This window comes from Bubalus bubalis, chromosome 21 (assembly GCF_019923935.1).
Source record: "Bubalus bubalis isolate 160015118507 breed Murrah chromosome 21, NDDB_SH_1, whole genome shotgun sequence".
Lineage (NCBI taxonomy): Eukaryota > Metazoa > Chordata > Mammalia > Artiodactyla > Bovidae > Bubalus > Bubalus bubalis.
In genome coordinates this window covers 51,339,630-51,362,594 of record NC_059177.1, presented here as the reverse complement: position 1 = coordinate 51,362,594, position 22,965 = coordinate 51,339,630, and the positions used below count along the sequence as shown (strand labels likewise).

Here is a 22,965-nt window from a genome sequence, read left to right as displayed (position 1 = left end):
TCCAACTCTCACATCCATACATGACCACAGGAAAAACCACAGCCTTGACTAGACAGAACTTTGTTGGCAAAGTAATGTCTCTGCTTTTTAATATGCTATCTAGGTTGGTCATAACTTTCCTTTCAAGGAGTAAGTGTCTTTTAATTTCATGGCTGCAATCACCATCTGCAGTGATTTTGGAGCCCCAAAAAATAAAGTCTGACACTGTTTCCACTGTTTCCCCAACTATTTCCCATGAAGTGATGGGACCAGATGCCATGATCTTCGTTTTCTGAATGTTGAGCTTTAAGCCAACTTTTTCACTCTCCACTTTCACTTTCATCAAGAGGCTTTTGAGTTCCTCTTCACTTTCTGCCATAAGGGTGGTGTCATCTGCATATCTGAGGTGATTGATATTTCTCCTGGCAATCTTGATTCCAGCTTGTGTTTCTTCCAGCCCAGCGATTCTCATGATGTACTCTGCATATAAGTTAAATAAGCAGGGTGACAATATACAGCCTTGACGTACTCCTTTTCCTATCTGGAACCAGTCTGTTGTTGCATGTCTGAGATATGCAAATCAAAACAACTGAAGTATCACTTCACATTGGTCAGAATGACCAACATCAAAAAGTCTGTCAACAATAAAGACTCATGTATCCCATTGTTCATTGCAGCACTATTTACAATATCTAGAACATGGAAGCCACCTAGATGTCCATCAACAGGTGAATGGATAAAGAAGTTGTGGTACATATACACAATGGAATATTACTCAGCCATAAAAAGGACCACATTTGAGTCAGTTCTGATGAGGTGGACTAATCTAGAACCTATTATACAGAGTGAAGTGAGTCAGAAAGAGAAAGATAAATACAGTATTCTAACACATATATATGGAATCTAGAAAAATGGTACTGAAGAATTTATTTACAGGGCAACAACGGAATAACAGACACAGAATAGACTTATGGACATGGGGAGAGGGGAGGAGAGGGTGAGATGTATGGAGAGTAACATGGAAACTTACATTACCATATGTAAAATAGAGAGCCAACGGGAAATGCTGTATGGCTCAGGAACCTCAAACAGGGGTCTGTATCAACCTAGAGGGGTGGGATGGGGAGGCAGATGGGAGGGAGGTTCAAAAAGGAGGGGATATACGAATACCTATGGCTGATTCGTGTTGAGGTTTGACAGAAAACAACAAAATTCTGTAAAGCAATCATCCTTCAATAAAAAAATAATTTTTAAAAAGTCTATCAAAAATAAATGCTAGAGAGGTAATGGGAAATGGGAACATACCCATATCATGGGTGGAAATAGAAACTGGCAGTCACTACAGAGAATGTTATGGAGGTCGATCAAAAAATAAAAAATAGAGTTATCATATGGTCCATCAATCACACTCCTGGGCATTGATCCAGAAAAAATGAAAAATCTAATTCTAAAAGATACACTCACACCCAATGTTCATATGTTCATAACAGCACAATTTGCAAGAAACAGCAATGTAAATATTTCCAGATGCATGTATACAGAAAATGTGGTGTGTGCATGTGTGTATATATATGTATATACACACATACATACATACACACGGGCTTCCCTAGTAGCTCAGTTGGTAAAGAATCCGCCTACAATTCAGGAGACCCTGGTTCAATTCCTGGGTCAGGAAGATCCACTGGAGAAGGAATAGGATATCCACTCCAGTATTCTTGGCCTTCCCTTCTGGCTCAGCTGGTAAAGAATCTGCCTGCAGTGCGGGAGATCTGGATTTGAACCTTGGGTTGAGAAGATCCCCTGGAGAAGGGAACAGCTACCCACTCTAGTATTCTGGCCTGGAAAATTCCATGGACTTTATATAGTCCATAGGGTGACAAAGAGTTGGACACGACTAAGTGACTTTCACTTTCATATATACACGCACACACTGGAGTATTACTCAGCCATGAAGGATAAAATAATGCCATTTCTAGCAACATGGATGGACCTTGAGATTATTATCCTGAGAGAATATCATATGATATCACTTATATGAGGAACTTTTAAGTTATGGAAATGATCCTATTTATAAAATCAAAACAGACTCATAGACATAGAAAACAAGGTTATGGTTACCCAAAAGGAAAGGAGGAAGGGATAAGTGAAGACTTAGGGATTAAAAGATACATATTCCTCTATATAAAATAAAAAAGACTTACTGTATAGCATGGGGAACTATATTCTGTATCTCATAAAAACCTATAACAGAAAGAATCTGAATATATATATATATATATATATATATATATATATATATATATATATATATCTCACTTTGGGCTTCCCTGGTGGCTCAGAGGTTAAAGCGTCTGCCTCCAGTGCAGGAGACCCGGGTTCGATCCCTGGGTTGGGAAGATCCCCTGGAGAAGGAAATGGTAACCCGCTCCAGTATTCTTGCCTGGAGAATCCCATGGATGGAGAAGCCTGGTAGGCTACCGTCCACGGGGTCGCAAAGAGTCGGACACGACTGAGTGACTTTACTCACTCACTCACTCATATCACTTTGCTGTACACATGAAACATTACAAATCAACTATACTTCAACAAAAGAAATACAGTACTCCTGGGTCTTCTAACTGAACAATTACTCCAATATTTAAGTTGGTGCAAGTTTTTTTAATAAAGTCAGTCACTCCCTAGATTCCTTAAGATGTCCCCGGTGATGAGAAACGAAGGTCTCTTGCATGCTAACATGTTTGTGGGAAATGTAATGTGTGAGGGTAAATGTGTTACCATGCTTTCATAATTTACAAAATAAAAAATACTTAAATGTAATATGTGAGGGCACGTTTGCGATCTTGATCAGAAAACAATTAGGGAAAGACTGATCAACCTGAATGAGAGTATCCTACACGGACACTGTGGCCAAGACCCAGGTGGAAACCCTTAAGTTGTGGCAGGTTTAGAATGTCCACTTGCAGCCATGGAGTTTGAATGAAGACTTAGAAGTTCCTGCCTCACTGCATAGGTTTTGTGTTCTCTGTACCCTTTATTAGAACATCCTGTGAGGGCCAAGACGTCGAAGTGTTCCGTGTGCAGGACGTGTTCCATACTCACAGGCTTCCAGGTGTGCAGGTACATGGTTTTCTCCTCCCCACAGCCCTCACCTACCTCGTTCCAGGCCTCCTGGAACCTGCAGAGGTCGGAGCCCCTGACACAGACACGAGTCTATCGCAGCACCCAAGACACCTTGACTCAGAAGACAATCCAGTGACCAGGAGCCCCAGAGAATATCGCAGGCTACAGGGGTTCGGGGAGTCTAGAAACTAGCGAGGAAGGAACCCTAAGACCCACACTGCCTGGAGTTCATGACATTGATGCCATCCTTTCCCAGTTCCTTTCAAAACAAACCAACAGGCACGGAGAAATGTGAACACCCAGAGTGCAGACAAGGCAGGTCTGCGTCAAGAGCCCACAGACCCTTCCACCCTGGGCTTCAGGCCCCCCAGCCCCATCCTGGGTGGGATCTCACTTCCTTCACAATAGCTTTGACCCCAGCAAGCCCGGCCCAGGAGTCAAGGAAAGCCCAGCCCGCCCTGTATTCCAGAGCCTTCCATGGGGGCCAGAGGCTGCAGACCCCACCTCCCCCTGGTTCCTGCCAGGCACGGGCACCACCGTCCAACATAGGTAGGCTGGGCCGAGCCCACATCTCAGACACGAGACAGTGTGTTATCCTTTAATGAAGAACCGGGTGAGTGGGGCCCCCATTCTCCTGCAGGCCCCCCTGCAGCAGACACCCCTCACTCCTGGCGGCCTCGGTGGCAGGGTGGCCCTGAGGCAGCCAGCCCTGCTGAGGGGTGAGTTGGCGGTGGCCTCGAAAGGCATTCGTCTCTCGGACCCAGGAACGTGGCAGCAGCAGCAAGGCCAGAGGCGGCTGACGAGGTCAGGGTTGATGGAGCAGGAGGGCGGGATGGGAAGTGGGGCTTCTCCTCCTTTCTCTCTGGATCTCCCTGGGACGGAAGCCAGAGCTCACAACAGTCCAGTCTCTCCAGGGGCTGGAGGCCCTTCTGGCCTGGCCCTGGAAGCCCTTAGTCCTGGCTCCCTACAGACTGACATCACACAGGCAACAGCCCACAGGGTCGCCAGGCGCGGGCGGCAGACCGGGCACCACGCCGCCAGCCTCAAGGCCCCTGGCCTGCGAGGCGAGTCCAGCGGGGCCCGGGCCAGAGCCACCGGGAGCCCGGGAGGCACCTTCCACTAACTCTGCTGCTCAGGCACTACGGGATCTAAGAAGGCGGCCTCTCCTGCGCAGTCCCGGGGCTGTCCAGGCAGGGCTGGGGCACGGCCGGCCCGCGTTCTTGCAGAGCCTACAGATCCGTGACCTTGTTTTCCACGGCTGCCGCGATCTGCTGGAGCCGATAGCCCAGCTGCATCTTCTGGGCCGTGCCGTCCTCCTCCAGGGCAGTGATGATCTGAAACGCAGAGACCAGCTCGACAGGGGGAGGCTAAAACTGATTGACTTGTATTCGCTCAGACCCTACCTGAGGCCTCACGTGGCCATGCTGCAGCAGTTGAGGGTAGGGGCCCGAGAAACCCTGTGGGCTGCCTCACTCACTTCCTCAGGGCCCGGCTGGAGGGAGGGAGGGAAAATGACAGAAGAGTCGCTGCGGGGTTTTAAGGATTCCTGAAGTGGGCGATGGAGTGCCAGACTCAGGACCGAGCACTCAGGGCCGAGGAGCATCACCTCCCCTGGTAAAATCGTTTTCAATGGAGGCCAGCCTTGCCCACCATGCTGGTCTTCTCCCCAGCAAGGCCCCCTGGAAGCCCAGCTCCACCCATCCTGATTCCACATCCACCAGCCAACAAGCAAATCTGAGTTCCCACGTGCCAGGTATAGGGCAAGGAGCAGAGACCTGTGATGTGACAACAGATACGATCCCTGGTGTCGTGGGGCTCGTTGGAGGGGAGACAGCTACTGACCAAACACAGACGGTGCGGGGGGCAGGGACAGGAAGGCTTGCTGGCCACGCCTCCATGGGGGCACGAGACACAGGCCCGTCTTCCCCACACAAGGCTGCGGCACCTGGAAGTCACGCTTGCACACCACGCCTTTGCTCACTGCCTGTCTCTACTCCAGGCCTGGGCCAGGAGGCAGGTCCTCATCTCTCAACAGCAATGGCCACATCCCCGAGGCCATGCAGACGTCTGCGCAGATAATTCCAGCAGGCACTCAGTGGGCTGCTGCATCCGTCAGCAGACTGATGGACACTCTGATCCTGAGGCCTAGCCCAGAATCCCCCCTAAAGCCCCCTCACTGGCTCCATCGTGCCCTCACCTGCCCCAGACCCTACGTCTGGACCCTCTTCTCTGTCTGCAACCTGCAGCCCAGCCAGGCCCATGCCCACAGAGATGGCCTACACACCACATGGCCACATGAGGCCTCAGGTAGGGGTCTGAGCGAGTACAAGTTAATCAGCTTTAGTCTCTCTGCTGTGTCCAACTTTTCACGACCCCATGGACTGTAGCCTGCCAGGCTCCTCTGGAAGAATCCATGGGATTCTCCAGCAAGAATGCTGGAGTGGGTAGCCATTCCCTTCTCCAAGGAATCTTCCCAACACAGGGATCGAACCCAGGTCTCCTGCATTGCAGCCAGATTCTTTACTGTCTGAGTCACCAGGGAAGCCTGAACTAAGTGAGTGGTCCATCAATTGGATTTTTCAACCCTGGAGGGTATGTGAATTCATTTTATAGTCATGGGGGAGTCAGGGAGAGGGAGTCAGCGCACAGTTGGGGCCAACGTGGCTGCCATGTGTCCCACCCCAGCACATCCTGCACACCATCTCCAGGCCCTGCTAGACCCCCAGCCACCCCTGCCACCAGGCCCAGGAGCCCTGCCAAAGGGCCCAGATGGGGAGGGTGGTCGTAGGTAAGAGTCAGGCCAATACCAGGAAGCGTACGGCAAGAACAAACACTGCCCGAGCCCACTGCTCTGTGCCTAGGGGAGACACGGAGCCAGTCACCCACTCACGTCATTCTGACCACGCCCAGGTTCTGCTCACCTGGTCATAGTATTTGTTGATATACTTGTAGAGCTCATGCAGGGCCACTCGAGCCCCCAGGTCTCCAGAGTAGTTCTAGGAGGAGGAGAGACAAGAGGTTTTAGAGCTAAGGGGTGCTGCCAGCCCCTAGGGGACCCCAGGGATGGGGAGTGGGGAAGAGGGCTCGGGAGGCAGAGGAAGGAGCAGAGCCTGGTGTCGGGGAAGCGGAGCCCCTCTCTTGATGAGGGGCTGCCAGGCTCAGCTGGGCACAGGATAGAGCCAAAAAGGGCCTCCTGGGTGAAGAGACCCTGGTTCTGCAGTTCCACCAGGCCCTGGGGTCTCCACTGGGGCCCTGCCTCTCTCCCGCTCCAGGCTCCAGCTGGGACCCTCTGTCACTCCAGGGGACCACAGAGCCCAGCAGGATGGACACTGCTCACAGCCTGTGACCCAGCCCCGCTCTGCTCCGATCTCACTGGAGTCTGTCCTGAGGTCACACCCGGGCCCCTCCCTGGGGACCTCTCTGAGCCTCAGCCTCCTCTTCAGGATGATGGAGTCGATGTCGCCTAACTTGTAGAGCTCTTCTATGAATGCAGTGAGAGGGAATCGAAGCACCCCACCCACAGCAACACCCCCAACTGTAGCCGCTATTGTTTCTGCGCTTGTGATCTTCATCATCTAGGTTTCAGATTTAACATCGTTCATAAATTCCCCGGAGTGTGTGTTTGGGGGCTGTTTTAGGAGTAGGCGGGGGCAGGTCTACACTGCCTGGGAAGCAGAGCAGCAAGATGTGGACAGGCTGGGCCAGACGGTCCTGGGGTTCAATCCCCGCCTCCTCGCTGCCTGGGAACCGTGGTCCATAAACCCTGAAGGGCTGCAAACATCTTAACACCCAGCTGAGTCCGGTCAGGTGGTAGCTGCCGGGACAAGACCCTGCTGCTCTCTGATGAGATGCTGGGAGCCCTGGTATTTTACAGAGGCAGCGGGAACACTCTTCGGAGGCCCCAAGACTTCCCTGTAAAGGAGCAGTGTGAAGCAGGCAGGACCCTTGGGGCAGAAGGCCTATGCCCAACCCAAGAAGTGGAAGGAAGGCCATACCCGAGACAGCTCGGCCAGGATGGAGTTCATTTCTTGATCACTGGCGGGGATGGTCTGTCTGATGTCTGCGTAGTACCTACCAGAGATTATGGGTCCAAAAGTCACTAGGGAAACAAACCCTTCCTCACCCCCCCAGGCCCACCCCGGGGGCCTCTGCTGTAAACATCCACCCATCCATCCACTGATTATCTTCCATACCCAACTCCTTTGCCTCGTACCTTTCCACCATCCGTTTGTACCGGGGAATATCGCGAGCATACAGAAGTTTGTTGATGGGGGAGTCCTGGGTAACAGCAGGTGAGCAGCCAAAGCAAAAGAAGGATGAGAGCCCTATTAGGGTGACCAGCTGTCCCACTGTCCCCAGCACTGCTTCAGTTTTAAAGCCCAGTCCTCAGCCTTCCCTTGTGGCCCAATGGTAAGGACTCTGCCTGCCAATGGCAGGAGACGCGGGTTCCCCGATCCGGGAAGATGCCACATGTCTCCGGGCAACTAAGCCCCTGCGCCACAACTCCTGAGCCTGTGCTCCAGAGCCCAGGAGCCGCAACTATGAGACCACGTGCTGCAACTCCGAAGGCCAGGCGCCCTAGAGCCCGTGCTCCACAACCAGAGAAGCCACCGCAGAGAGGCCCACACCCTGCACCCCACTCGCTGCAACAAGGGGAAAGCCCGCACAGCAAGGAAGACCCAGCACGGCCGAAAATAAATAAATAAAATGAACACAAATTAAAAGAAAACTAAGTCCTGAATCACAGGAAGCCTCCTCAGTCCCAGGCAAGCCGGACGGCTGGTCACCCCAGCTCCTTCCTTCTGTCACCCCTCCCCGCTGTCCCCACCTCTGCCATCATCACCTTGAACTTCTCCCCATCTCTCTTTCCAAGGTCATCTCTCAGCTCCACGTGCCTCCACCCAGACCCAGCAGGGAACTGGCGAGCCGCGTGGAGCCCTAAGACTGCTTCTCCATGTGCTGTCCATTCTCCACAGACTCATCTTAAAACTCAGGAAACTAACCCGGAAATTTAATTACATTGTCCCAGACCATCTCACTCGTGCATGGCTGAGCTGGGATTTGAAGCAGGTCTCTCTCCAACCAGGGCCCACAGTCTAACAGGACCAGACACGTCCTCTACCACCGCACTGGGCTCCAGTCCCAGTTCTGTCCCGGTGGCTGCAGACAGCACACTTCCGTTCTCGGGACCTGCTGCCTCATCCTACAGCTGCAGGGAGGGTGGGGCAAGACTGCACTGCCCGCTGAGAGCCAGGGTCTGAGACCAGATGCCTGCTTCTCAGCCGCTCTCCGCAGGGGCGCTCTCGGCATCCTGGTTTGCCCTATTCTTGACTCACCCAGGAAGCACCTGCAGTATTGCCAGGAAGCAGGGGCTGTGTGAAGATCAGACATCAGAACCGGACACCAGAGAGCACACACCCTGGAGTGGTGGTGTGGCCCTGTGGGTCTCAGCTCATCATGGGCAGAGTGATGAGAGCTCACAGACCAAAAAATGGCTCCCAACAGACAGCTCTACGGATTGGAGCCTTCCATCTCGCTTCTTCATACAGGGCTAGAGACAGATCTCTCAAGAGGTCCCAGGCCAACTGTGGCCCAGCAGACCAGGATAAGCAGATTCTGATCACAGGCCTGAGGAGCCACGAGGGTCCTCCCTGCTGGGTACCTGTGCAGTCCCGGTGGGGACCCTGTATCAGTCACGGACTCTCTGGGTTCTGACCCCTGTGACAACTGACCTGCACCCTCTGTGCCACCAGGCAGCAGCGGTCAGCTCCCCCTCCATGCTTCCTGGCTCCCCTATCCGCACATCCCTGCTCGCCTGGCCCTCCCCGGACTCTCCCCCTTGTACTGCCCTGACTGGTGGAAACCTCCTCCGCTGCCCTTGGAATCCAGCCCCCCAGGCAGCCAGGAGATGCTCGGTGTTTACAGAATCCAAGTCTCTGCCTAGAGACCACCCGGCGGCCCCTCCTCCAAGTCTGAGCTCACGACAGCCAGAGGCCCAGGGGTCAGAAGGCACCCCTCCCTCTTCCTCATCCCCCACATCCACCCCACAGCTCCTGCCCGCCCTGTACCCTCTCAATCCAGCTTGAACGCGGCCACTGCTCATCCCAGGGACAGCACAGCTTCTGCTCTGGACACCGGGCTCCAGTTCATCCACTGGCGACCACCTGGGGGCTCCGCCTAACTCTCAGGTCTGACCCCCCACCCCTGTCCCCAGGCCCTCAGTGGCTCCCCATCACCCTCAGGCTGAGCCCTTGCCAAGTGGCCCTGGCCTCCTGCCACACCCACCAGCACCTGCTGCCTTGTCTTGATATTGTGAATCGGCACACGTGGCCCCGGCCCTTGCTACATCAGCCTTGCTACAAGGCTGAGGCATGGCCTCCTCCCAGGGAGCCTAGAGACAAAGCCCGGCCCAGGGCCGGGGTCAAAGGCCTCCCATATCCTCCTTCCAAACATCCTCCAGAAAGCCGGAATCAGCGAGTGCGCACAGCAGGGTCCACCCCCTGCCAGGCCGCCCCACCCACCCGCCACGCCCTCTCGGCCCACCCCGACCGGCTCACCCGGCCCAGCTTGTGGTCAGCCAGGGTGCAGGCGTCCATGAAGGTCTGGGCGATGACTAGGAGCACCGCATCCATATTGTCGGACGTCTGCACGTCGAACACGAACTGCGGGTTTTTGATTATGTTGATCCAGAACCTCAGGGGCAAGCTGCAAGGGGTGGGGTGGGGGAATGGGAGGGGCCGATGAGCCGCATGCGGGGAGGCAGGCGGGGCCCCACACTGAGCAGGCCCACCCGGCCCGCCCCGCCCCCACCTGTTGGTCTTCCAGATGTGGACGGTGTCCTGGTCCGAGATGCCATGCTGCTGGGCCTGCTCGTCCAGCAGGTCGAAGAAGTACTTTATGGCGAGCGGCACCGGGCAGCTGGTGCTGAGAATCACCTGGAACAGGTCATCCACGAACTTCTGCAGGGTCCCCTGTGGGAGGGGTGGGCGGACACACAGGAGGTGCGGTCAGCAGGGGACCTCGGCCCAGCCCGGCTTCAGCCGCCTGGTGACACCACGTGAGCCCCGCACGCCCCACACCCCATCCCACTGCCTGTCCCGTCCCTGCCCTGAGTGCCACCTTCATAGACAGCAGGCGTGTCAGGTAGATCTCCGGGATGGCCTTGGCCCGCTCCCGCTCCCCGCCCCGAAGGCTGCCCCTCCGAGGCCTGGGCGGCTCCGGCTCCTCGCTGGGCTTCACCAGGTGCCAGGGCCGGATGCCCCCCTCATCCACATCCTCCAGCATCGGGGTCCCTGTGCCGAGACCTTACAGCTTGTCACCCCTTGTCAGTGCCCGCTGCCCTAGGCCCCTGGGGTCCTGCCAACACCCAGCAGTGTGGGGGCCCCAGCCCCGCCCCGGGTGGAAGGGAAGCCCACCCTGAGATCCAGAGGACCTTCTCCCATTACTGGACCCCGGGCAAACCAAGGGCAGAGGACTGTGATGGGGGGAGGGGGGCAGGGGGATAGGTACTCACTCTCTCCTGGCACGTAGTCCTGGCTTTCCCGGAGGACGTGCTTGGTGAGGCAGGGCACGAGGGCCACAGTTGCTCCGTCGGGGACCTGCTGACCACAGTTGGTGACCCCTCCGCCAGCCCGCCCCACCGCGCCCCCCCAACCCCCGCTCAGCTCGCACCCCTCCCACCTTGTAATGCTGCAGGGTGTTCAGGCGCCTCCACAGACCCTGGATCTCAGATGTCACGTCCTCGTCGGAAAGAATGAGATGCCCGGCCACCCCAGACCGCCACTCTGCAGGGACAAGGCGGGCTCGGTCCAGGGCTTTCAGAACACCCTTCCTGCAGCGGGTGCTGTCCCCTCTTCCCAGAGGCACTGGCCCCTCTGTGAGGAGCAACCTCACCCAACTTCTCGGAAGAGCATAAACAGGGGCCCCTACCAGGCGCTAGGTCATCCCTGCAGAGATGCTGCAGAGTCAACCTGCCTCCCCCTGCCCCCTAGTGATAAGATGACCCTGCAGAGCTGGGCTAGGGCCAGCCCTAGCCTCGGGGTACCCAGACCACCCATCCCCTCCACCCTTACCGACATCCAGGGTGCGGGGATCTGGACGCTGGGCAAGGGGCACTCCTTTATAAAGCTGATCCAGCATTTTCTCCTTGGCCTGGGAGATGGTGTCACAGTCCAGGACCTTCACGGGCACGCCCTGGGCTTCTCCTGCTCCGTGCCCCACAGCCAGCAGCGCGTTCAAGGTCTGTGCACGACACGTGGGGGCAGTCAGGGCTCACGGCACACGTGGGACGACCAAGATGTCAAGGCCAAGGACAGGGACAACCCGTGAGGAGGCCACCGCCTCTGACCTTAAGGCACCACACAGCCACCCACTCGTGTCTCTTCACCTGCCTGCCTCCCCACGGACAGCGGTGCCCTCCACCCTGTGCCCAGTGTGCTAGCGTCTGTTGGGTGAATGGCAGAAAAAAAATGGGAGAGCACCAGTCCCTCTGCACTCGGATCCCCAGGCTCCTTGGCTCAGCCAGTCAGGCCAAGGAACCTAAGAAAACCTAAGAAACATGAGTAAGAAGTGGAGTTCCTGCCAGCTGGCCAGAGGAGCAGGTAGGCAGAGTCTGAATGGGATTTTCCCCAAAGCAACTCCAGGCAGAGCACCAAGGGGAAAGCAAACCCAGAGGGAAAGGATGGGCAGGTCTGCCAGGCTGACTCCCAGCCTGGTGGGCTCAACCACACACCCCTGGCTGAGACACAGGTCAGGCAGACACTCAGGCCCCGACACAGTAAGGACCTGGGCTGGCTGCTCCCTAGACCCTGGCTGTGGGTACCCTGACTCCATTCCAAACCTGGGGAACCTCTGAGCCCCGAATATTCAAGGTCTGGCCCTCAAGCCTCTATCCTGTAGCCAGCCGGAAGTTAGGCTGGCTCCAATCAGATGCAGACAATCACACGTGATCGCCCTGCTCACCCTCATGGAGACTGACTCACCAGCAGGCATGCATGCGCATGCGCGTACAAACACACACACACACACACACACACACACACACACACACACACACACACACTCACACTCTCTCTCTCTCTCTCTCTCTCTCTCACCAGGGGACGGTACTCCACATCCTCTCGGAGCAGGCGGTTGTCATTCAGGGTGTATTTGGCTTTGCCGGTCACACTGTCTACTGGCCCTTTGTCCACTTGATGCTTAATTCCACGGAAAAGCATGTACAAAGGCTCCCCTACTGCGTCCTGGGGAAGCAGCAGGCAGTTAGGGCTCCCGGGGTGGGTGACAAGCATGGGGAAGGGACAAGGTGCAGGCCACAGAAGGCTAAAGGTGACTCAGGACGTGCTGGGCAGGGGCGTGCCGGCCAAGAAGCTGTGCGGGTCAAATCCCGACCCTCCCTGGAGGGGAGCCTCGTCTGCCTCTGCCTCGCTCACCCTCACGAAAGTGTAGAGACAGATGGACATCCAATTGGTGAGCAGCTTCTCCACTACGGTCTCTGTCCTGGGATGACAAGGAGGGCAGGGCAGAGTCAGCAAGTGCAGGGGCACCCAGGGCTGTCTATCTGGCAGACCCCACACCTGGAGGGCCTGACTCAGGTCTTGCCTCCTGCTGTCCCCGGCCACCCCGCCCCGTGGCCGCTGGCGGACACACAGACCTGCGCAGCATCAGCTTGGGATTCTTGGCCACATACTGGGCCACCAGGTCACTGAGCAGGGTGCGCAGGATGTCGGTGAAGTACTCCAGCTTTCCATGCAGCGCCACGGTGAGCAGAGATGCCACGTAGGCGCGGTCCCGGGCTGAGAAGGTGCGCTGGCTCTCCAGGGTGTGGATGAACTGGTGCCAGGGAAAGGGGACAATGGGTGGGCAGGGAGGGCAGATTCAGAAACAGAGGGACTGAGAAGGGGCGGGGCCGGAGGGCTCGGGGGCTCCCTCCCCATCCCTGGAGGGTTGGGATGGAGGGGCCAGAGGGGCTGGCACCTTGGTCAAGAAGAGCTTGCTGTTGAGTAGGTTGGACAGCTGCCCCAGCCCCTGCTCCACAGTGGGCCGCCTGCTCTCAGGCACGCCCAGGTCCCGGTGCAAGGGCGACTCCTGGTGCCCAGGGAAGAAGACCCTCTCGGCATACACCTTGTAGTCGAGGAAGGGAATGCCACTGCCCAGAAGGTCACTGGTGAGGTCGGTCATCTCGGTCATCAGGTCTGTGCAGCACAAGAGGCAGGTGTGGGCGCAGATCCCAGGAGACAGGAGCAGGCTGGGTGCGGAGCCCTGGGGCGCAGGGCCTGGGCAGCCTCACCTGTGAACTCCTTCTTGCAACGGTCCCGCACGCTGCTCTCCAGGTTCTCCAGTTGGATCTGCACTTTCTTATAGTCCCTCAGGGCCTGCTTGCTCTTCCTCCTGCTCAGCACCAAGGTCAAGGCAGGGAAGGCCAGGGGAGGCCTGAGCCCTTGCAGGGTCCCACCAGGCCCGGGCCCACCCCAGTCTAACCCAGCCATGCCCAGCAAGCCAGGGTCTAGTTAGAATAATTCAACCTGTCCCATCCTAGGCAAGTCACTCCCACCCGTGACCCAGCCTAGCCTGGGATCAGTAAACTGTAACAGGGCCAAGTCCGGCCCCTGGCCAGCTTTTGTAAATAAAGATTTGTTGGAACACAGCCACGCTTGTGTTTGTACACTGTCTGCAGCCATTGCCAGGCTGGAATGGCAGAGCTCAGCCACTGCTGCTGAGACCACCTGGCCCACAAAGCCCAGAATAGTCTCCTGCCCTTTCTAGGAGGCGTTTGCCGACCAGTGGTCTAGTATGCCCCTTCCCAGTCCAACCACCCTGCCACCTGCCCAGACCAGCCACACCTGGCTATACTCACCTGTACATAAGGACAATGATGATGACACCCAGAGCCAGGAGAGAGGTGCCCACCCCCAAGCCCACCTGGGCTGCCATGGGAAAAGCCACGGGGCTCTCGCCATCGTACTGCACGTGGCCCAGGGAGAAATGAAGGTTCCCCATCTGCACCTGCAAGGGGAGCCCCCGTGAGCGCGAGTTCAGCACACGCCCAGGGCCCGCCCCAGCCCAGCGCTTTGCCCACTGACCGTGAACTCGGGCAAGGCGTCGGGTGCCTCCCGGAGGGCGTGGTGCCGGGGGAGGGGCTGCTCCATGGGAGGCTCGCAGTACAGGTGGTGCCGGGTCAGCGTCCTCACCACGCACGGGCCGTCCCCGATCATGGCCACCACCTCCTCCTTGGATATCGCGAGGTCCAGATTCTCCCCCTGGAACACGGAGTCACTGATCGATCACTCAGAACTCTTCCCTAAAGGGAGGAGCTGATGGTCACTCAGATCTTATCTCCCCAAACGCGGGAAGGACGGTCCTGAGACCCACCCGCAGGAGCAGGGTTCATGGTGTCTCGGCACTTCTTGCCATGCACATGGGTTGACAACCCCATGATGTTTTCCAAGCTGCCTCCTGACCTTTTCTGCCCCTCTCTATCTTCCTTTCTCTTCCTGGAAAAGTCTTAAACTTTTCCAGAGCTAAAAATCTGGAGAATAGGACTTGCCTGGTGGTCCAGAGGATGGGAACCCACCTGCCAATGCAGGAGACATGGGTTTAATTCCTGGTCCAGGAAGATTCCACATGCCAAGGAGCAACTAAAGCCCATGGACCACAACTACTGAACCCCTGTGCCCACGTGCCATGCAACAGGCGTGGGGGGAGCTTGTGATGAGAGGCCCGAGCCCCGCAACCACAAAGAGTGGCCCCCACTCTCTGCAACTGGGAGGAGCTTGCACAGAATAAAGAAGATCCAGCACAATTAAAAATAAATATAGGGACTTCCCTGGTGGTCCAGTGGCTGAGACTCCGTGCTCCCAATGCCAGGGGCCCAGGTTCCATCTTTAATGCGGGAACTAGATCCCACATGCCCCAACTAAGAATTCACATTCACAACTAAAGAATCTGAATGCTGCAACAAAGATGGAAGATCCTGCCATGCCGCAACCAAGACCAGGTAAGTCAAATAAATTAATAAATATTTTTGAAAAATAAATAAACATAAATAATGTTTTTAAAAAGATGCAATGATCTGTGGGGAAAAAAAAAAAGAGGAATCCACCTGCCAAAGCAGGGGACATGAATTCAATCCCTGGTCTGGAAAGATTCCACATGCCGTGGAGCAACTAAGCCCATGTGCCACAACTTCTGAGCCCATGAGACCCAGAGTCCATGCTGTGCAACAAGAGAAGCCACCGCAATGAGAGGCCCGCGCTCTCCAACTAGAGAGTTAGTCCCCACTTGCTGCGACTAGAGAAATCCCATGCAGCAACGAAGACCCAGCACAGCCAAACAAACAAACAAACAAACATTTAAAAAGTCTGGAGAACATAAAGCTGGGCCCAAATCCTGCCCAGGGACCTAAAGAAGCAGAGCCCCTGTGGTGTCTGCTGGTTCACTGGGTGGGCAATGATGGGCTATCTACCTATGGCCTTTCAGGGTCCCCACCTACTGTGTGTATCAGAACACGTGGCAAGTACGTGTCTGCATGAGACAGGCTGCCAAGTGGCAATCAGCCCAGGCACCTGCTGCGTACCTGACCACCACAGTGTGCACCAAGCCATTTACATATTGTTATTCAGACACCTGCCACAGAGCGTGTCAGGACCCAGGCCACGGGACCCAATCCAGGCACCCCAGCACCAGCCCCCTCAGCAGCCGCTGGGTCCATGCCCCAGCCCCTGCTCTGCTGTTGTGCCGGCTCTGCCATACACAGCAGTACTGCCCGGCAAAGTGAAGGGGGTTGGGGCCCCACCCAGTCCCATCTGAAGCAGTACCTCCACAGAGAGCACACTCCCAGGCTTGTGCCGGAACGGTGCGCTGGGGTCCTCAGGGTTGAGGGGCTGCAGGATGGGGTCGGCCTCATAGGAGAAGGGCGTGGGGTTCAGTGTCGCAAAGTCAAAGACCAGGTTGTCAAGGATAAATTCCACACGGACCCAGGGGTCCTCGGGCAGGCCTGGGAGGGCCGGCGTGCGGCACGTGATGAGCTGGGAGGAGTTCACGTGGCAAGGCTCCTCAAACTAGGGCAGAGGGAGGGAAGACGGGGAGGGACCGCTGAGAGCACACGCGAGGTGGGCACAGCCTCCACTGGTGCCCGCCCCCCACGGCCGTCCAGGGCTGAGCTGGGTGATGGTGAGCCTGGTGCAGGCGGGAGACGCCCATGGGGGTCTTACATGAAGGCCACCACAGGACACGCCGGGGGAGCACGCTGTCTCTGGGACCACTCGGCGCCTCCGCTCAAGCCCCTGGCCCAGCCTTGACGCTCTCACGGCCACGGTGACGCGGATTCTTGGTGTCTGTACCACATCTAAATTCTGGCCACAGACCCGGATCTCGCGGCCTCCACTGAAAACACAGCCCAGGAACCACTTGTGGCTCATGTGAACCTCGGGCGCAGCCCAGGCCCCGATGTTAGGTCAGCCCCATCCCAAACCCAAAGAAGAGGGTGACCGAGGACCAGATGGTTGGATGGCATCACCAACTCGGTGGACATGAGTTCGAGTAAGCTCTGAGATGGTGAAGGACAGGGAAGCCTGGTGAGCTTCAGTCCATGGGGTCGCAAAGAGTCAGACACACCGAGCGACTGAACAATATACCCAAAGCCCCACAACCCCTCTCCCTACCAGCGCTGTTGCAGGTGAAGCCCCTACTAGAGCCCTACAAAGCCCCAAGGACTGGAGCCGCAAAGACCTCGCTGCCACTGCTACGCGGCCGTGCCCTTGGCCCAGCACCTGAGGAAGCTCTTGGTGGGACTGGCAGACGTGACATTGGGGTCCGATGTGTACTCGAACTGGCTGTGCTGAAGCCTCCGCTCGGCGGCCCCAAACCACACAGCCACGGGGAGTGTAGCAGGCGTGGGGTGCGGGCTGGTCTCGCATTGCAGTTGCTCAGCCTGCTGCTCCAGCAGCCTGGGGAAGGGAGGGAGCAGTGGGAGGCGGGCCGGGCCAAAGGGGACACCGGAGTGGGGAGGGGGATTGCAGGACTCAGACCTGCTCAGGCCTCAGTTCACTCCCCTTCAGTGCTGACTGCTGTCTCCACGGGTGACCCTGGAGGTGCACACCACCACCCCCTGCCCCCCAACAACCCCGCATCAGGAGGGGCTGGCTGCTTCCTGACTCGGTCCCTGTCCCCCTTTCTCCTCTCCCCAGCAGGCCACCCCCTCCATCTTCTCCCTGGGGCACAAGGATGGTTGCAGGATGAGGAAGCAGCCCTCACAGGTGACAAGGCTGGTCGCCCACCACCACTCGGATGTCCTCCAGCCGCCCGGTCAGAAGCTTGGAGCCGTGCAGGGTGAGGCTGGTACCCCCAGCTCTGGGGCCCCGGGCTGGGAAGACAGACTGCACCCTGGGATCCTGTAGGAAGGGGAAAGGGAGAAACAGTCAGGCCTGAGGCCAGAAACAGGGAGGCAGAGGGACCCGGATGTAGCGCAGAGGCCCTGGGGTGGGAGCCCCAAAGGCAAACCAGGGAGCTGGAAGGAGCCGCATGATGGGGTGGGGACCGGGCAGCCAGGCACCTGGTAGGCAAAGTCATGCTCTGAGACGCCACGTCCTCTTCCTGGTACCTCCACCGTCACGGCGCCTGCCACCTCCTCCCTGCTGGCCCCAGTGATACACACGAGGCTGTGGGCACAGGGCAAGCTGAGGTGCTGGGCCACACTGAGGACCCCTCAAACCGACCCGGCTGCCCCCTCCCTGGCCCACTACATCAGGTGGTCTCCCTGCTCCGGATACTGACAGATTCTCTGGCTTTGGAATGAATTCCTTAACAGCTTGCCAGAAGGCTCTGCCATCTGAGAATTAATATTCATGGTTCGATCCTTCAAGCCCAACCCCAGACCTCCACGGACGAGGAGAATTTCTCTCTCCTTGGGGCACAGATTTACCAAGGGACCCTGTAATGCTGGGGGCAGGGGTGAGCTGAGAGTTGAGCGGACCTGACTAGTGACCTTCACTGCGGCGCACAGCACCGGTTACAAGGTGGTGATACCTTGGGACTTCCCTGGTGGTCTAGTGGTAAAGAATCTGCCTTGCAATGGAGGGGACGCCGGTTCAATCCCTGGTTGGGGAACTGAGATCTCACAAGTCTCAGAGCAACTAAACCCATTCACCGCAACTACAAGAGTCCATGAGTTCATGTACCAAAATGATAGATTCCCAACACAGCTAAATAAATATGTGTGTGTGTGTGTGTGAGTGTTAGCGCTCAGTCGTGTCCAAATCTTTGCGACCCCATGGACCGTAGCTCACCAGGCTCCTCTGACTATGGAATTCTCTAGGCAAGAATACTGGAGTGGGTTGCCATGACCTCCTCCAGGGATCTTCCCAACCCAGGGATCAAACCCACAGTTCCGGCATTACAGGCAGATTCTTCACCATCTGAGTCACTAGGGAAGCCTATATGTATGTGTGTATATATATATACATATATTTTTTAAAAAAAACACCACGGTGATACAAACTTGACTCCCCCCCAAAAAACTTCCGAATGCCTCTAGTCAGGTCTGGGGTTGGACGTGAAGGGAAAGTGAACAATCTAAGAAATGTTAGTTCTCAGCCAGGAAACAGAAGCTCGAGGCCAATCACTCTCCAGAATGTGAAGCCTGTAGCAGCTGGACTCTGACATTGTCGCGGTCACTGCAAATACCCCCAGGGAGCAGAACCACCAAAGTGTGAACTCCCCGGGAGAGGCTTCCGCTGGAATGCATTTTGATCATTTTGTACGTCAGTTCAGAAAGGACTTAAGTCTCGTGGTTCTAGGATCATTAACAGTCACCCCAAGCTGCTGGTTATAGTACACTTAGTACGTTCTGGCCGCAAGGACAAGCTCTAGAAAAGTCTTGTTGAAAACCAGACCACGGGGCCTACAGATGCAGACCTCTGCAGGAAGTGGGGGAGGTGGTCTGAGGATCTGCTCTGGGGGTTTTGGACCCACTCGCCAGGTAACCCTGACATCCAGCGGGTTGGGGACCTGTGGCTTAGAGATGTCTCCTTGGCCTTGTTCTGTGTGTGCCTCTGCGACCCTGTAACTACCAGCCTGTAAGCCACAAGCTCCGGGAAGGTGGCAGGGGTCCCAGAGCCTGGCACTCAGCAGGTGTGTCACAAGTCAACCTGTCCACTGAGGAGTCCGCCAGGGGCAGTGCTTGGGCAAGAAGTGCCAGAGGGCAGGAAGGTCAGCCCCGGAGCACAGCACCAGCTGCCACAACTACGTGCACGGTCACTTGGAAAGCCGGAAGCACACCGAGGCTGAGCCGGGAAGCAGAGCTGCCTGTCAGCTCTGGGCAGGGACTGGGCTGCAGGCCAGGAAACTGCAGGTTCGTGCACCAAGCCAAGGCCTGCACAGCAACCCCAGCCCTGAGACGCTGTGACCAGAGCCAAGGGAAGCGGGGAGAGGGGCGCGCAGACAAGCCGCAGGTGGATGGCGCTTAGCCGGAAAGCCAGCCACGGAGCCCACGGGGTGTCCCCTGCTCCTCCCGGTGCAGCCCACTCACCTGCTGGACACCTCGTACTCCTGGGCGTCCACAGCACAGGGCACTCCAGCCACTCTGACCGTGTCCTGCACGTCCTGCACGTGCTGGCCCAGGTTGGAGCCCCTGATGGTGACCCGGGTGCCGCCATCTACAGGCCCAGTCAGTGGCTCCACCTATTCCAGGACAGGGACTGGTCACCTCTGGGGACCTGGTGACCAGCCTGGAGAGACAAGAGACAGCCCAGCCTCTTCCACCTCTCCGCCCCCTGAACCCACAGCAGCACACCCCCACTCTTGAAGGGATGCGCCAGTATTTTAACTCACTGAGTGGATGACAGGTGCTGGGCACTGGGTGACCACAGCTTCAGCCTCGCCACAGGCCTCCCGGGCCATGCACTGAGGATGCTCCCCCTTGCACCACACGCAGCCGTACTGGGGCAGGGCAGTTTGGCAGCGGCTACAGTCCTCGTGGCCCACGGAACAGTCATAAAGCACCACTGCGGGGTGGAGAGACGAGAGTGACAGGCAGGCTGGGAACAGCCCGTCCCTCCAGCCAGTCCCTGCAGCCCCAGGTGGCTCACCATGAAGCCCATCCACGCTGTCCACACGCAGACGGCCAGCCCGGCGCAGGAACAGCCCCACGCGGAGCTCTGGCTGCAGAGCCTCATAGCTGAGCTGGAGAAACGGGAGTGGGGTCAGAACCCGGGGTTAGGGGAGCCACTGGGCCTGGGGAGAGGGTGGTCAGAGAAAGGACCAAAGTGTGTGTTCCCTTTGTGGGAACACAAAGCCGGAAGTCAGAGGTGGGGTACAGGATCCCCCGAGGCACAGGGTCAGAGCAGAACCCCTGGGGCACAGGGTCAGAGGTCAGAGAAGAACCCTCGAGCACAGGGTCAGAGGTCAGAGCTGGGGTACAGCATTCCCTTGGGGTCACATGGTCAGAGAGTGAGCTGGGGTGAGCGTGGCGCAGCCAGCGAGCTCAGTAGCCGCCCTGAGGCCAGCCTGCGGCCAGCGCCCAGGACTCGGGGGTGTACCTGGTGCGGCCGGCATGTGACGTGGCACCGGGTATCTGGAGGCGGCTCACACTCGACCCGGGCCTCAACCACCACCTCCCGACCCTCCAGCTCCATCACACACTCGTGCTCTCCTGGGCTGTCCTGGGGGCAGAGGACACGGCGGCGGGGGCAGCTTCAGGATCCGGGCCTGGTGAGCTCTGCGGGGCCCCCAGCACAGTCCCTGGGCTGGGATCGAGGCCTGAGGTCACGCTCTCCCCTCCTCCCCGGGACTTGTGTCTAGTTCGCTGACAGCCAAGGAGGCCACTGCTTCCTCCTCTGGTGGCTCAGGCAGTAAAGAATCTGCCTGCACTCCCGCCACGACAGCCAGTGAAGAACAACAGCCAAGGCTCTGGGCTACCCCGGGGCCGTGGGCCTCAAGAAGGGCCACAAGGACGTGAGCAAGCTGAGGCACGCTGCCGCTGCCGCGGACACCTCACCAAACACACCAAGTTCGTGCGGAACATGACCTGGGAGGCGTGCGGCTTCGCCCCTTATGAGCGGCGGGCCAGGGAGCTGCTCATGGTCTCCAAGGATAAGCGGGCCCTCAAGTTGATCAAGAAAAGGGTGGGGACACGCATCCATGCTAAGATGAAGAGAGGAGCTGAGCGACGTCTCAGCCACCATGAGGAACGCAGTAGCCAAAAAGGACTGAACCTTTCCCCTCCAAACACAGTAAACCTTTCCAGAAAAAAAAAAAAAGAATCTGACTGCAACACCATAGACCTAGGTTCAATCCCTGGGTGGGGAAGATCCCCCGGAGAAGGAAATGGCAACCCACTCCAGTATTCTCGCCTGGGAAATTCCATGGACAGAGGAGGGTGGAGGGTTGCAGTTCACAGGGTTGCAAAGAGTCGGCCATGACTGAGCAACTCACACACACACACACACACACACACACACACACACACAGAAAGGAGGCCATGGCGACACCCGTACACGGGCCACACACACCTGGAAGAGGCGCAGGTTCCGGCCCAGCAGTCGCACTTCTCGCCGCACGTGGACGGGCATCAGGCTGGAGCCCTGCACGCTCTCCACACAAGGGCAGGAGGCTGCCCCCCAAGTCGCTTCCTCCTGCAGCCCCAAGCGCAAGGCAGTCTATGGCACCCACCCGCTGTCACAGCGCCCCCTCCCCAGGCAAAACCCCGGGGGGCCCAGGCCAGCGCGAGGCGGCACACCCCACCCTCCGCCCCATCCCTCGGCAGAATCACGAGGTGGGCCCCCATCCCCTCCCCTGAGGACCCTTCCTGGGCCGGGTCTCACCAGCTCCCCGAGCTCAGGAGTGTCGTACTGGTAGTCCAAGCTGGACAGGAGGATGAGCGGGGCGGGAGGGCCCTCGTGCTCAGCGGAGTCTCCATCACCTGAGAGGAGGCTGGAAGTGGAGAAGGCGGGCATATCACCCCCCGTCCACTCGTCTGCCTCGGGCAGCTCGCCGCCTTCTCTCATGAGCCAGTCCAGAGCGGGCTTCGTGGAGCCAGCGGCCCCTGGGAAAGTGGTGGTGGGGGCAGAGCCGGGGGGGTGGTCCTGGGGGCCCGCCGAGGGGAGGGCCTCGGGGCCAGGCTCCACAGGGGCGGGAGGCAGGGCCTCTGCCTCAGAGGGTGGTAGGTGTGAGGCCAGCAGGTCCTCAGGGGTGGCCAGGGGTCCTAAGGCCGAGGGGGCGGGCACAGCGGGTCCAGGCGTGCTCTGGGGGCTGGAGGGGGCAGGAGGAGGGTCCTCGGGGAGAGGCGACTCCGTGGGAGCCGGGGCAGGGGTGGGGCCAGTTCCTGCCCATGGCACCCAGGAGCTGAGCGGGGAAGGCCTGGCCCCAGGGGGGACATCGGAAGCTATGGAAGGAGTGTCCACAGGCAGGGTGTCAGGGATGGGAGTGACCATGGCCTGGGGGGCTGTGGGTGGGAAGGAGGTGGGTGCATCTTGGGCAGGAGGGGCCAGGGAGAGAAGCGGGCTCTAGAGGGGGAGGCAGAGAGGGACAGGAAGGGACAGGAAGGGCCACTCAGCAGGCAGGCGCGGGAGCAGGCGGCAGGCAGGAAAAGGGTATGTTAAAAGGAAAGGAGACCAAGGAGAAGAGAGACAAAAACAGCCCATTAATTCTCCAGAGGGGATGGGAGGGGGCAGGGGGTAGGCTCTGGGGCATCTGTGCCAAGGTGGGGCGCAATGCCCAGACCTCTCCTGCCTCTCAGTCGCTAACAGCCTCTCCCGAAACAGGTGGGATGCTGATAGCCATCCTCCAGGGAGCAGGTCCCACACGGCAGCTCAGGTGCTTGTAACGGAGCACTTGGGCAGGCAGACACACAGAGCCCGGGCCACCAGA

General features: G+C 57.9%; 1 protein-coding gene and 1 non-coding gene across 12 annotated transcripts in view; one reads left to right on the top strand and one right to left on the bottom strand.

Annotated features, from left to right (window-relative positions):
* The first annotated feature begins 2,306 nt into the window (after positions 1-2,306).
* On the top strand, positions 2,307-2,378 carry TRNAW-CCA. Its single transcript has one exon. It is a non-coding gene; the product is annotated as a tRNA-Trp (tRNA).
* Positions 2,379-3,686: 1,308 nt separating this feature from the next.
* Positions 3,687-22,965, bottom strand: part of PLXNB1 (plexin B1) — a 29,833-nt gene continuing 10,554 nt past the window's right edge. For 8 of the 11 annotated variants that reach the window (XM_045163906.1, XM_045163907.1, XM_044933758.2 and 5 more), the window contains 28 exons: positions 21,921-22,601; positions 21,609-21,731; positions 20,637-20,759; positions 20,187-20,280; positions 19,930-20,102; positions 19,628-19,779; positions 17,654-17,759; positions 17,356-17,492; positions 16,872-17,048; positions 16,314-16,485; positions 15,918-16,160; positions 14,184-14,360; positions 13,958-14,106; positions 13,391-13,491; positions 13,078-13,295; positions 12,755-12,933; positions 12,534-12,600; positions 12,198-12,344; positions 11,175-11,343; positions 10,783-10,886; positions 10,616-10,700; positions 10,222-10,406; positions 9,913-10,073; positions 9,660-9,807; positions 7,316-7,380; positions 7,098-7,173; positions 6,024-6,098; positions 3,687-4,469 (listed from right to left, as the gene is read on the bottom strand). In XM_045163906.1, the coding sequence (XP_045019841.1) occupies positions 4,332-4,469; positions 6,024-6,098; positions 7,098-7,173; positions 7,316-7,380; positions 9,660-9,807; positions 9,913-10,073; positions 10,222-10,406; positions 10,616-10,700; positions 10,783-10,886; positions 11,175-11,343; positions 12,198-12,344; positions 12,534-12,600; positions 12,755-12,933; positions 13,078-13,295; positions 13,391-13,491; positions 13,958-14,106; positions 14,184-14,360; positions 15,918-16,160; positions 16,314-16,485; positions 16,872-17,048; positions 17,356-17,492; positions 17,654-17,759; positions 19,628-19,779; positions 19,930-20,102; positions 20,187-20,280; positions 20,637-20,759; positions 21,609-21,731; positions 21,921-22,601 (4,425 nt within the window). In that variant the 3' untranslated portion in view covers positions 3,687-4,331. The remainder of the gene's footprint in view (positions 4,470-6,023; positions 6,099-7,097; positions 7,174-7,315; positions 7,381-9,659; positions 9,808-9,912; positions 10,074-10,221; positions 10,407-10,615; positions 10,701-10,782; positions 10,887-11,174; positions 11,344-12,197; positions 12,345-12,533; positions 12,601-12,754; positions 12,934-13,077; positions 13,296-13,390; positions 13,492-13,957; positions 14,107-14,183; positions 14,361-15,917; positions 16,161-16,313; positions 16,486-16,871; positions 17,049-17,355; positions 17,493-17,653; positions 17,760-19,627; positions 19,780-19,929; positions 20,103-20,186; positions 20,281-20,636; positions 20,760-21,608; positions 21,732-21,920; positions 22,602-22,965) is intronic. The other 3 variants (XM_044933765.2, XM_044933766.2, XM_025273092.3) reach the window with 3 other exon arrangements.